The following is a 14,705-nucleotide window of genomic DNA, read 5'->3' as shown; positions in this document are numbered from 1 at the left end:
TTGGTTAACCATAATATACCTCATATATATTAGGAAATACTAGTAGAATCGCTAAAAAAAAGAAAACTTCTATGCAATATATATTTTTAAGCAACAGAATTAAAACATTGAAAGAACAGGTAGCAAAGCTACCAGAAAGTTACTATTTTGGAGGAAAATTCTCTATAGGTACCTTTTGAAAGTTAATCATTATGTACGGTTTTTTGTTTGGGTTTTATATAAGTTTATTAGATGTATTTATTAAGCTGTGGTGAACAGTCTGATGAGTTTTCCAATTTATGGCCCAAGTGGACATTAAAAAAATTCATAGTAGATAGGAAAGGAACAACTAAAGATTGGAAAGAAACCCTGTGTTAGATTCAGACATGCTACAGCTACAAGACCAGGTTTCCATGAAACTAATGCTTTACAGTGAAGCTCCCAATGTAAGATATTTTTGTCCTCATATTTCAGATGATTGACTAGCATCAAAGAATTGTACTATACCAATTTAGAATTGAGATAGAAGGAAGGAGACTTAGAACCCTTCATCATGAGACAGCATTACAATTATTGATTTACATTAGAAAAGGCTTATAGATGTCACTAAGAATCCTTTAGGAAGTAAAAATCAGATGCAATGTGAAGAGTAATGGCACGATGGTTCGGGTAATTATTCACTTACATTTATTCGTTTGTTTATTATACACACATTCATCGGGAGATAGACTCTATTCTAGGTGTTAAGGATACAGACTTAAACAAAATAGCCCATGTGACACTAGCATGTTAGATGGTGATTAGTGCCACAGAGAAAAGAAGAGCAGAAAACAGAGTTGTGGGGAGTGCAATTTAAACTAGGGTGGTTAGGAAAAGTAGAACTGTGAAGTGAATTATTTGGTTAAAAACTAGAGGTTAAAAACTAGGAGGTTCGGGCTTCCCTGGTGGCGCAGTGGTTGAGAGCCCGCCTGCCGATGCAGGGAACACGGGTTCGTGCCCCGGTCCGGGAGGATCCCACATGCCGCGGAGCGGCTGGACCCGTGAGCCATGGCCGCTGACCCTGCGTGTCCGGAGCCTGTGCTCCGCAACGGGAGAGGCCACAACAGTGAGAGGCCCGCGTACCGCAAAAAGAAAAAAGAAAATACTAAGAAGTAGGGGAGAGCCAAGGGAATTGGAGGGGTGTGGAAGAGAGAGATTGTAACGATTGACCATGGAAGAATTTAAGCTGAGTCGAGAGGGAATGGAGCTCACGGGAAGGTGGAAGGATAATGAGAACGTAGTAGGATCCATGGATTGTAGGCTCCAGTGGGGATTGAAGGTTTGCTGATGCACAAAGAAGTAACCTGGAAAGACAAGAAATGGTGGTTGAAGAGTGAGATGTTGCAATTAAGATAATGGAGGGATCCCAGTTGCTGGTAATGACAACTTTGAAGGTGTGACTAGGGAGTGAGTGCTTGAGGTGAAATGGAAAATAAGAAGGGATTGCTGGGAGTATTCCTGGATGATCACGTTAAAAGAATTGTGTTATTTTTGGACAAAGTCTAAAGTTTTGTCCCTTAATTTAAAATGGATTACAATGTCAATGATGAAAATACTACTTCCTAAAAAACACTTTGTGATTTCCTTTTATTTTTTTGGTCTGAATCTAAGAATACTATCTTATTTTACATTAGAATGCTAAGAACATTATGGATATATATAAATTGGAAAAGAAGATTGAGGAATTGTCTAAAACTGAGAAACACCATCAAGTAAGCACTTCTCAAATACTGGTAAAATATTTTCTTTCATCAAACTAGTATTACTTTTTGAAGGTGTCTATGACTCATTGACACAATAACCTTTCGTTATCAATTTTGAAATTTGTACTGCTCTAGATATCTGAGTTATATAAAAGGCAGTTTCTGTTTTCTCAAGGTAGCAGCTTTACTGATATATAATACACATGCCATTAAATTCACCCACTTAAAGTATATGAGTCAGTGGTTTTTAGTATATTCAGAATTATGCAACCATCACCAAAACCAATTTTAAAATACTTTTATCATCCAAAAAGAAATCCCTTTAGCAGTCACTTGCCATTCCTCCCCAACCCCAGACAACCACTAGTCTGCTTTCTATCTCCATGGATTTACCGATTCTGGACATTTCATATAAATGGAGTCGTATACATTAGACGGTCTTTTGTGATTGGCTTCTCTCACTGAACATAATGTTTTCAAAGTTCACTCATGGAGGAGCATACATCATGACTTCATTTCCTTTTATGGCTGAATAATATTCCACTGTATGGAAATAGCATTTTGTTTATCCATTCATCAGTTGCTGGACATTTGGGCTGTTCCTACTTTTTTACTATTATGAGTAATGCTGCTATGAATAGTTATGCACAAGTTTTTGTGTGGACATATATTTTAATTTCTCTTGAGTATATACCTAGGAGTGGAATTACTGTATCATATGATAACTCTATGTTTAACGTTTTGAGGAACTTCCAGACTTTTCCCAAAATGACTGTGCTATTTTACATTTCCACCAGCTGTGTATGAGGGTTCAAATTTCTCCACATCCTTGCCACCCCTTATTATTATTTATACTTGTTATTATAGTGACAATTTCTAATTTAACAGTATCTGATTTTGCAAATCCCTAAGTTAGGGAAGATTTCAGCTATTGTACATTCTTAATGCAGAAAATGAGGAGAGATGGGGGAAAAATCTATCTTGATTTTTTAATTCAATTCTATTGCCTTAAGGAATGATATCTTACAAAATGATTTTTATCTATATTACATCTAGAAAGTCTATATTTTGTGTATTTTTGTTTTATCTGCAATACATTATTATCAGGAAACAAGACAATTGTCATTAAATTCAAGAATTTGTGTCATGCTTATTCTCATCTCTAATGGTTTATTTGAACAATATTTTTTGTTGTAGTATGTGTTTGAAATGATGATGTACTTAAATTTCATATCTATATGAGAAATTCTCAATTTTCTTAGCAGACACCCCAATTCCATGTGGGTATGTACATATACATATATTATAGCAGTTATAATTTAGACATTAAAATTGATTTTATTCTAGGAATGACTGTTTTGGAAAACACAACTGTCATAAACTAGTGAAAAGAACCAGAAGACACGGATTCAAATCCTGTCTTCTCGACTTAAAAGCTTTGTAACCACAAGCAAGTAGTTAACTTCTCTAAATCTCAATTTTCTCATCTATTAAATGGATACGATAGTTTCTACCTCATCCACAAGCTTGTTGGAAACTCAAATGAGATGATTATGTGAAGATACCTTTAGAACTATAAAGGGATATCAAATATATATGATTATGATGATGATGATTCTACTTCTGACTATGCTGATTATTTTTCCAGGTTTTCCATTCAATCAATATACATTTTAATCAATTACATTCTCTTTAGAAGCCTACACCAACAAGCTTGCTTTTGGTTTGAATAAACTGATATATCCTTAATATTCACTTTGCTAAAAGAAATCTTGAACATTTTTAAACTATGTTTTTAAAAGAGGAAGAGCTTTCTATATGTCCATATGGACTCTGTTTGTGTCCTATCTAGATTTTTAATTTCATCAAAAAAATGAAGACTCTCTATGTCCTCTTATTATATGAAGTGTGAAATAGTGGGAAGAGCCCTTGGCTGGAGTTGGTGACTCAGATTCTAGTCTCCATTCTGTCACTTACTGGGTGTGACTCTGGGCAAGTCTCTGGGTAGTGCTGAGGTTATATTTCCTTCCTGGTAGAGCAAGGGCAATGACCCTGACCTCAAGAGTTGTTGTGAGGCTAATGTGAATGTTCTTTATAAAGTGAAAAACACATGCACATTAAAGGTGCCAAAGAAACATGTCTCCCTGTTGCATGATTTTGTGGCTCTGTCCTTTACCAGAGCAATGTCCCAATGACCTTTCCTAAATGTGTTTCTTTTCAGATGCAGTTACACACATATGAGAACACTTTGCTTAATAAAGATGCAAGTTTGCAGAAGGTTGGTCCTGTCTCTTCACATGAGGGCCTGTGGGACTCACTAGCTCTCTCCAAGTCATAAAGGAAGGAGATGGTCATTTGTGTAACTTCGCCCCTGTTAACATATCTGATTCTAATATTCTGTCACAAGACATTTCTTTATTTGTAAGAACAAAAATATTCTTCTGAGTGAAGAATACTGACTTCTCCATCTGGGATGTTTTAACGTATCCTCTGTAAATTCTGGTGATGTTCATCCCTTTATTCAACAAATACTAGTGTGCCAATTTGCCAGTCATTGGCTAGATAGTGGTGATGAAATTTTAATTCATAACAACACAAATGAGTGTGCAGTCAGTCATTTTAGGGAAAAAGAAGAATATATCCTCAGTTATTTTCTACCTAGTTTGATTGATTGATTTGATAGATAGATATTATTCTATTTATCTTTGTGTCCTGTGATTATAGCCTATCTGGTAACAAAGTTTGCCGGTTACCAAGATGCTGGTTATGGTGGCTTTAAAAGACCCAGGAAGGATACACACTAAGTTAATAAACTTCCAAATTCCAAGACAGGAGAGTGAAAAAAGAGCAGTATTTCACTTCTTTTCCTTCCCCTGCAGTTTATGAGGTTTCAAAGGAGCCATTCACGGCTTGTGGACATTGACCAAGATACTGAATATTGTACCAACTGTATCACCTCATCGTGGGTGTTCTCACTCCCCATGTAGTGCCAGGGGGTAGTGGTGGTTGCTCACTTCCTCTGTAACTCTGGTCTTTCCACCATTTTGCACTCCTGCCCAGCACTCATAACGCACTTCTCATGCTCCAGGCACCATGCTAGTCGTGGGATAGAACTATAGGTCAGACACTGACTGTACCCTCTGGTCTTGCAGTACAAAACTATGGTTTTAACAGAGATATGGTTTGAACTGGATAAACTTGGATGCCTTAATAATTCATTAGTCATTCTGCAGGTAAAAAACTGCTTTTTTTCTTAAATGTACCATAGTAATATAATTCTGACTTGGACTTAAGAATTACCTTGCAGGGTATGATTCCACTGGACAGGCAAAGACAGAACGTAATTAACACCAGTCAGATACAGCTGCCGTGCTGTCCCATTCTCTTCTGCTTAGTTTTAATCACAAACACAGACTAGTTCAGTTTTCCAATAATGAGATTCGTAGAAGGTCTCATCATCTTTGGGCATTTACAATTCTTCAGATTGATAGTCTAGTAAATACAATTTCGTGGACTCATACATTTATTTGCTATTAATTCTCTCTCCTACTTTTCAGAAGGATTTAAGTATAGAAGAACTTAAGTCAACCATCATAGAATATGAAAACGTTATAGAGGTATACCATAATGATCTCACAACTTGCAAGGGGGGGTTATTAAACGTAAATGTGAATGTCCCACTAGAGTAACACGTGCGGCCTAATGTTGTATGTGATTTCCAGAACTTACGAGGGGAGAAAAACAAACTGGCTCATGAGTTACAGCACTTGCAACAGGAACTCATCGTGTAAGTACAGAGCACCCCGTCACCAGCCTTCTGTCCTGTGCCCCCGCCCTACATGCTTCACCTACCGAGCTATGTGCAGTTCTTTGAATGTGCCACGTTCTTTTCTTCTGTACCTTTGTAAGTGATATTTTCTCTGCTTTTCTCCTAAGAGGACGAATTCCTTCACAAGTTTTCCATTACCCTGCCTTACCCTTCCTTGCTTTTCTGATACCTTTAGATTAAGTAATCCTTCTGAGTTCATGCATGGCACGTTATTCTTACTTCTTTCCTAGCACCCACTACCTTATATTATAATCGTTTGTTTCTGATTTTGTGTCACGTGCTAGTCCAGGAGTCCATAGGTAACAAAGATGAGTACAGTCAGTGGGGTAAGTGCACATACTTACATTAGGGAAGTGACGATGAGGAAAGTGCATTATCCAGGTAAAGATGGGGGGTTACTCTGTTTAGCTCCAGATACTTGTTACATCAAGAATATATGGACCCAGTGTGGCCACATGTTCCCATTTTTTAAAGAAAAGCCAGAAATCTAGATTTTTAGTGAAAATTTTAACAATTTTAACTATTGGCTCCAATTCTTAAGAAAAAGAAAATATAGCTTACCTGTTTGCAACCACCTGGAGTCACTAGTGTGTGCAGCTCCTGGAGGGCAGGGACTACCTCTTTCTATTTATTTATTTATTTATGTATTCATTCATTCATTCATTCATTTATTTATGGCTGTGTTGGGTCTTCATTGCTGCACGCAGGCTTTCTCTAGCTGCAGTGAGCAGGGGCTACTCTTTGTTGCCGTGCATGGGCTTCTCACTGCGGTGGCTTCTCTTGTTGCGGAGCACGGGCTCTAGGTGCACAGGCTTCAGTAGTTGTGACACGTGGGCTCAGTAGTTGTGGCTTGCAGGCTCTAGAACGCAGGCTCAGTAGTTGTGGTGCACGGACTTAGTTGCTCTGCGCATGTGGGATCTTCCCAGACCAGGGCTCGAACCCATGTCCCCTGCATTGGCAGGCGGATTCTTAACCACTGTGCCACCAGGGAAGTCCCAGGGACTACCTCTTATTCCCCTCTGTATTCTCAGGTACCTTATACAATCCTTGGCACACATGGGCGCTCACTGATTGTTTGGTGATAAATAAACCTTATTGTGGTGACTTAAAACATAATGTTGGAGGCGTACCTAACCAGACGACTACGTTGTTTCCTTTTTTTCCCCAAGGAATGGAATCCAGTTGAATGTCAGTGGAGAGCATAAAACTGTCAACTCTGAAGGAGAAAAATCTCTACATTGTGAACTCTTTCTTGCTCAGTCTGCAGAGGTAGGTGATTATCATCAAATGGAAGGCTTTAAAAAATAATCACCACGTGGGATAGCTTGCTATTAAGTGAAGTTCTGTAGCTTGCTGCAAAGCACTCATGACATTTTGAGGGAATCTGTTGATAGTTTATAGAACCTAAGTCTAAAGTCTCTTAGCCTGGAAGAACAGATCTTTTTCAAGTTATGGCTGAAAACTATAGTGAGACTCCAGCATGGGGTTGTGGAAATGTGTGTTCAGTGAATCTGGACTTGAGAAATCTTTATATTCTTTATATTTTTCAGGACAAACTACCTGCAGTGATCCCCAGCCTGGGGTCTGAAAGATAGCGGTAGAGACCCATGAACTATTTTTAGTATTTCTCCAAACCCCCAAAGTAAATGTATCTACCAAAAATAAAGATGCTCAGAAACAAGATGAAATTTCTTTGCTTTAAGATGTAATTGTACCAACACAAATTAATGACACTGATTATTATGTTCTGAACATAAATTAGCATTTTTATATGTTTTGGGTTAATTTTAAAATGGCAAAATGAATTATTGCTTTAAAATCTCCAGTTTGGAACTACCCTGGTGGCGCAGTAGTTGGGAGTCCACCTGCCGATGCAGGGGACACGGGTTCGTGCCCCGGTCCGGGAGGATCCCACATGCCGCGGAGCGGCTGGGCCCATGAGCCATGGCCGCTGAGCTTGCGCGTCTGGAGCATGTGCTCCGCAACAAGAGAGGCCACAGCGGTGAGAGGCCCGCGTAACGCAAAAAAAAAAAAAAGAAAAAAAAAATCTCCAGTTTGTTCGTAGACCCATTTCTTTACACTAGGAGAGGAAACAGTCGAAAGCTTTCTTGTGGATGAAATGTTGGGACCCACCTCCCTACTATATTTTTACTCCTTTGTACTTTCCAGTTTTGTGCTTGTTATGTTAGGAAATGTTTTATTAACAAATTGCTTTGTTTCGCTACTTTGATGGTCTTTCCATGTTGGGTAGATGATGGATATGCCCAGAATGTCCTCCTGTTGACAGCTGTGATATGACCTTGAAAGGAGAGAATGTCCTTGGGGCAAATGCTGTTTGAATTTCTCCTGCCAAGGATGCAGGGCAACATATGCTGCCTTCACCTAAGGCCGTCTCAGGCAGCCTCGAACATTCTGCTGAGGGCTGTGCTTTCCTGACATTCTGTTTCAGATGCTCATCATTTTTACTGTGTTTTTGATACCAAGCCAAACTGCCAGACTGAATGAAGTGATGGCAAATCTGCCACGGCAATGTGTTTTTATCCCCGGTCCTCCGAGATAATAATGGTGCCAAGATGCCATCCTGTAAAGCTTTAGAGTTCTGAACAGGGGTTAAACAGCTGGCAATGTTTTGGCTCTGAAGTTTATCCCACTAATGGATTAGGAAGTCTGCCTTCTAATTGGAATCAGGAATAAGAGCCCTGTGACCTTCTTCCAACAGATAGCAAGAAAAAAGTTAACTTTGTTGTCATATATCTAAAATATGACAGGACATAGAGGCTCTGAGAGAAAGAAATTTGCTTTGTGAAATATCATCTGAGAGTATCTTCTATGAGTGGAGGACAGACAAAAGAAACCAGTCTGTTTTCAATGGGATTTACTGCATGCCCCCCAGCAGTTATTTTTTTCTGTGAATTTCTTTCCCTTCCCCTCTTTTCATAAAATTAGAGCCATAAAATATCACCTACATGTAAATGTTATCTATTGGATACCTGAATTCTCCTTAAGAATGAGTAAATATTAAATTAAAGCCATCTAAGAGAGAAAATGAAAACAATTTTGGGGGGATATTAGGAGGATTTCATGAGACTATTTAGAACTATTTGATGGGGATAATTACATCGACCCATGGGCATCATTTTCATAAAATAAAAATAATGTTCTTTATTAAGATGACAGAGTTGTGGACATTTTGGTAATTGTTTCAGAACAATGAAACCAAGTGGCAGTGCAATTTAATCAGCTTGTCATCTCTGGACACAATGATGGACCAAGAAATGCTGCTGTTACTGAGAGAACTTGAACAAAAGGGAGTGGAGTTCACAGCTATGCTTCAGAAGCTGGTATTGTATAACATCTGCATATTGTGCTGTTTCACTGGCCAGGAACGTCTGCAGATAATTGACCTACAGTCTGTTTGCTGAGCACAAGCATATCTGTGTGTTGGGACCCAGATTTATCTCACTATGAAATGAGCAGATTTTTCTCAAACCTTCCTGATGTGGATCTTCTAGTTCTGGGTCAATCAGGACTAACGAGTTGACCATTAGATATGGATTGCTTAAGCTTGTTTTTCCTACAGGTTAATCTTTGGTATCAAAGGGCTGAAGATGCAGTATCTGTTGAACAGTTTCCTTCTGGCTAATGGCTAGTACCTCTTTCTCCATTTAGATTTTTGACTGGAAACTCTAGATGGTCAGAAAAGACAGAGAACAACATTTTCATGTTGGTATTTCCAGTCCCTTTCACAGTAGCTAGCATATTCTAGGTAGTATTTAGTTTGATGAATGAAAAAAATCCATGAAAATGCTTGTTTCCTTCTATTTGAGAGGAGAATGAAAATGGGTAGGTTTTATTCTGGAAAACAGTTCTATCCAATATATTCAGCATGTATGGGGCACCTGATGAGAGTTAGCGTCTACAATGGCAACATCCTGGGATAAAGGAAAGCCACTGGGTGGCCTTAGATGACAAGAAACTCTCTGGTGGCTTCCTAAATTACCTGTACAAAACCTTGTCTAAATTACTTCTTCTTATATAATTGCATATGGCTTTCACTGAATTCCTGGTTGAAGATGTGGAACTCTTTTTCAGCATGAAGATGTTCCTGAAGTTGAAACACTCATTGATAGTTCCCTACAGTGCGTAACTAGGGCAACTAATCCAGAAATTACTGTGAAAGAAAAGTGGGAGAACGAGCTTACTGTAAGTGTTCTATAGTTTGTGATTTTCCTGGTTTTTCTTCTACTTTCTTAGCCCAGGTAACGCTTATTATACACAGTATCATTTCTAAGACTTTACTGTAGTGTCTGCCATCTCATTCTGGCGATGTGTGTGGAGTGTGCATATATGGGTGACAGAGTGTGATGGGTAAGATAAGTGTGTGTGAGTGTGAGGGTGACAAATGAAAGAGACGATGTGAGGATATGGGATATGCCTTGGAGAGACAAAGAGTAAATAAGCTGATTTAATTAAAAGTGTATTTTATTTGAATCCTTGCGAGGACTGGCTGGTGTAAGCTTGAATTTTTCCTATCAAAATTCTCTAACTTTGATAGAATGATAATTGTGCAAAAGAATCTTATTCCTGAGACTCTGACAGTTTTATTATACCAGAAATTAGCAGAGTATCAAAAACGGAAACTTCTGAGGTAGCTAGTCCCAGTTTTGTTAGAAAGGAAGCATATAAAAAGAAATCTCTTTAATTTATCCATCACTTATTATCTCTGCTTCTTGACTGCCAGACGACTTCCTAACATCTCTCAGCCCCCTGAGTTAAGCTAAAGCATGAAGTAAACTCTGAAAACTCTGGAATATTAATTTCAGCCCTTGCCAAACTTACCTTTTTAAAAAGGTTTTTAATATGTGTTTGAATACGGTAATCAACAAATACTGATTTTATTGCATTTCCTAGTCCCATTATATTCTAAAGCAATTGTGATTATTGATGAAATGGTCACGTATCTTAAGAAAAAGAAAGCAAAGCTCAATTTTAGGCACACTATGGGTACCTAATATGTACTTGTTAAATTGAGATGATCACCCCACAGGATAATCAATCTGTAGGCAACTGAGAATTGCTATCTGTTCAATTAGAATTTTAGAGTCCAGTAACCGTGAACGTTATTGAGGTGGGAATGGCCACAGCATGTTATATTGCCTCTTATTTCTTTATATTTAACATTGGAACAGTGGAGTTTGTTTTGTGACTCTTCTTATAGGAATTCAAATATATCAAGGAAGAGAAGCTAAACCTTTGTATATTAATGCTGAACAGCTTGAGAAACCACAAAGAATCCTTTGATAAAGAGTTTGCCGAATTGATAGAGATTCTGAAGAGATTCAGGCTGGAATATTTTTATTTCAGAAAAGAATTTCTTCCCAGGTGATGATCCCTTATATATAAGAAACCCATGCTTTATATACGTAACATGTTTGTAATTGTGCCGTGACATTCAATTTACTTTTTTCAAGTTATATACCTTGATTTCAGATGACACTTTTTCAGGGAAGACATTTTATCTGACAATTTTGGATTGTGAAAGAGTACGAAATTGACTTATATATTCAAAATTGCAAGTCGTAAACTTGAAATCTATGGAAATCCATATATTGAGTTATTTTTCCCTAGAGAAGGAGTTTGGAATCAGACTATAGAATTCTTTTAACCAGAAGGGACCGTAGAGATTATTTAGTAAAACCTCATAATTTTACAGAGGACTGGGGCAAAGGGATGTAAAGTGAATTGATCAAGACCTGAGAGTTATTAACGGAAAATCTATGAATAGCTCTGTTAATGGAAGGACTTGATGCTGGGACTGTTGACTCCTATCCCATTGGGCTTTATGTTCCGTCTCAGGGTACAAGGCATTACATTGGGCCCTAGTCAATTAAATTTCAAGTGAAAGAAGTCATAGGGAATAGAAGACTCTAAATATAAAGTGACTTAAAATCTTATCCTTCCTCTCACCTTAATTCTTTTTTTTTCAAGTACCTGTGTTTTATGTATGTGTGTATGTGTGTATGTGTGTATGTGTGTATGTGTGTATGTGTGTATGTGTGTGTGTGTGTGTGTGTGTATGTGTGTATGTATTTATGGCCGCACTGCACGGCTTGTGGGATCTTAGTTCCCCGACCAGGGATTGAACCCTCGCCCTCAGTGAAAGCACGGAGTCCTGACCACTGGACTGTCAGGGAATTCCCCTTAATTATTATGTTTTCTGGGGAAAACTCTAGAAATTTGTACACTGTGTAAACCACATACTAAACAAGGACAGGGGTTAGATCTTTTGTTAACCACTATTTATATAGCTGCTAATGCCTTACTTAGCATTCCCTTAAGAAATGCTTTTTGACTGACTGAATGAATGAATATGGGTGTATTTTTCATTTAAATAAAGTAAAAGAAAAAAATGTACTTAGAGACCAAGATTGCGGAAAGAAAATAGCAAGAAGAAACTATTTTATTCCCCCCAAATAAGGAAACTAGGTATCAGAGAGAGTTTAATACCAGAAGGAACTCTCCAGAAGATGATCTTCTGCTTTCCCTAAGAAACCGGGAGGGCTTCCCTGGTGGCGCAGTGGGTGAGAGTCCGCCTGCCGATGCAGGGGACACGGGTTCGTGCCCCGGCCCGGGAAGATCCCACATGCCTCGGAGTGGCTGGGCCCGTGAGCCGTGGCCGCTGAGCCTGCGCGTCCGGAGCCTGTGCTCCACGATGCGAGAGGCCACAACAGTGAGAGGCCCGCGTACCGCAAAAAAAAAAAAAACAAAAAAAAAAAAAAAAAAAAGAAACCGGGAGCCCAGACTTCCCCATAGTGGTAAAGGAGGAATGGGTTAAGTAGATACGCAGCTTCCTTACACAGATACCATCTCCACAAAAGGGAGCATTGAAATTCTTCCGTTTAGCAACAAAGAACTATTTGGAGAGAGGCCTGCACTGGAGTCATCTAGGAGTAAGTGAATCTTCTGTATTATCCTATTAGACACACAAACGGCCCAGTTAAATAATAGTAGGTACGATTTGTTGAGAGCTCATTGTGTTGCATGTAGTGCTAAGAATTTGACACACATTTGTCTCCAGAGAGGTTACCCTGGTGGGGTTAAGTGAGAGCTGGGATCAGGCCTAGATATGGTCTACTTCAAAACCTATATTCTTTCAACTATTAATCCCCCACCTTCTACTTGTTAAAATCGAATGTAATATTTATTAATAATATTCTAGGAACTTAGCATTGGGCAAAATAATACTCATCAGTGGAAGGATGGCTTAGCCCCTGCCTTCTAAACATAATTTAAAGGACACAAAGCCATATAGAGGCTACACACAAAATGATTTGGCTATAGGTATTAACTATGAATAAGAACATGAGTGAAGTATTTTGTGGTGGTGAGAGGGAATTCTATATTTAGATGAAGTAGGAAATATTTATTAAAATTAAACTTTCAGGAGTTAGCTGTTTGCTGAGGAGAAAGCTTCCATTTTGGTGCAAGAGAAACAGACTCCAGTGCTGAGGAATGGAAAGAATTGAGTGAGGCAATGAGAGGCAGTGAAAGAAAGAAAAAAAAAAAAGGCTTTTGGAAGGCTTGGTGAGAAAAACATGTCATCATTTGTACATGCGTTTGTACATCCAAGTGCCACCTCTTTGCCAGACTTGTTTTCCCTCTAAATGCTAGGGAATTATAGAAAATAGGACAGAAACCTCTACCTCCATGAAACTAACATCTATCAAGGGACACAGATAATGAATGAACATATAATTATATAATATGATCCCAGGGAGTAGTAAGTGATATGAAGAAAATTAAAGCAGGATAAGAAGACCAAGGATGACCAGGACCTAATTTTAGAAAGAATGGTCAGGAAGGGCCTGTCTGAAGGATGATAAATTGAGTAGATAAATGAAGTGAGAGAGTGAGCTATGTGATGATCTGGGGAGTGTTCTAGGCAGAGGAAATAGCTAGTGCACAGGCCCTGGGGTTGTAACGAGCTTGGTATGTTTGTGGAGCAGCAGGAGGCCGGCATGACAGGGATGGGATGAGTGCTGGGCAGTGGTAGGAGATGAGGTCAGAAAGATAGGCAGGGGTCAGGTCCACAGCCTTGCAGTTCATGTTTAGGAATTGAGGTTTTATTCTGAGTAGATGGGAAGCAATTGGAGGATTACAAGCAGGGAAGTAATATAACTTGTGTTTTGAAAAATCATTCTGGCTGCCATGTAGAGAATTGTCTATAGAGGGCAAGAGTGAAAGCAGTGAGACGAGTGAGAAGAGGTATTTTTCAATAACAGATCACCAATTAGAGATCCTGAAATCAATTTACTGGATTATGACCCACTTAAAAAAATAAATATAAAAATATCAGAATACATTGTATATAGTAAGTGTAAGTAATATATCATAAAATTTTTGTTTCAGCTAGGTGTGTGTGTGTGTGTGTGTGTGTGTGCGCGCGCGCGTGCGCGCTTAGTTTATAAAATATGTACTGAGTCATGGTCAAGAAAGCCCCTGAAAAAAAAAAAAAAAAAGAAAGCCCCTGAGATAAGTGCTATTGTAATAGTCCAGGTGAGGAGTATAATGTGAGCCAGGGTGATAGTTATGAAGGTGATATGAAATGGTTGGATTCAAACTATATTTTGAGGATAGATCAGATCTGACTTACTAGTGAATTAGATGTGGGAATGCAAGAAAGAGAATCATCCTTGACTTAGGTGGTTTTGGTCTGAAAACTAGGTAAATGGGGTGCTAGATGGCAAAGTCTGGGGGAGACTCAGACGTGGCAGGAGTAAAAAAATCAAGATTTAGCATTAGGACATGTTAGCAAGGAGAGTTGTTGAATTTAAACACACACGCACACCCAAAGCTAAAGCTACTATGCCTCTCAACATGATAATGAAAATCTCTATAGAAGAAAAATCTTTGAAGTTTCAACATTTGTTGAATATCTTTAATGAATGGTACTATCTAATTTTTTAAAGCTTTTTCTAAGGCTGCTGTGCTTCATAAAGTAAATAAATGTTATTGTCTTATAGGTACAAATACATATAAGTGATTAAAAGCTTTAGTATCATTAAATATGGGTTTCTGTTGGGCCTTACAGTCCTTTGGCTTCCCCTTGAAAGATAATGGACACTCCTGATAGCTTAGACTATTCCCAGAAAAGA

General features: G+C 38.5%; 1 protein-coding gene across 1 annotated transcript in view; it reads left to right on the top strand.

The window, feature by feature from the left end:
* IRAG2 (inositol 1,4,5-triphosphate receptor associated 2) overlaps nucleotides 1–14,705 on the top strand; it is a 79,950-nt gene that overhangs the window by 7,883 nt on the left and 57,362 nt on the right. Inside the window, exons 5-12 of the mRNA XM_079937348.1 lie at nucleotides 1,653–1,730; nucleotides 3,943–3,999; nucleotides 5,279–5,338; nucleotides 5,444–5,508; nucleotides 6,720–6,819; nucleotides 8,757–8,891; nucleotides 9,643–9,753; nucleotides 10,769–10,932. Coding sequence (XP_079793474.1) covers nucleotides 1,653–1,730; nucleotides 3,943–3,999; nucleotides 5,279–5,338; nucleotides 5,444–5,508; nucleotides 6,720–6,819; nucleotides 8,757–8,891; nucleotides 9,643–9,753; nucleotides 10,769–10,932 — 770 coding nt within the window. The remainder of the gene's footprint in view (nucleotides 1–1,652; nucleotides 1,731–3,942; nucleotides 4,000–5,278; nucleotides 5,339–5,443; nucleotides 5,509–6,719; nucleotides 6,820–8,756; nucleotides 8,892–9,642; nucleotides 9,754–10,768; nucleotides 10,933–14,705) is intronic.

Source organism: Stenella coeruleoalba, assembly GCF_951394435.1.
Source record: "Stenella coeruleoalba genome assembly, chromosome: 11".
Taxonomy (NCBI): domain Eukaryota; kingdom Metazoa; phylum Chordata; class Mammalia; order Artiodactyla; family Delphinidae; genus Stenella; species Stenella coeruleoalba.
The sequence above is the reverse complement of the archived record's forward strand: the minus strand, read 5'-3'. Positions and strand labels throughout refer to the sequence as shown.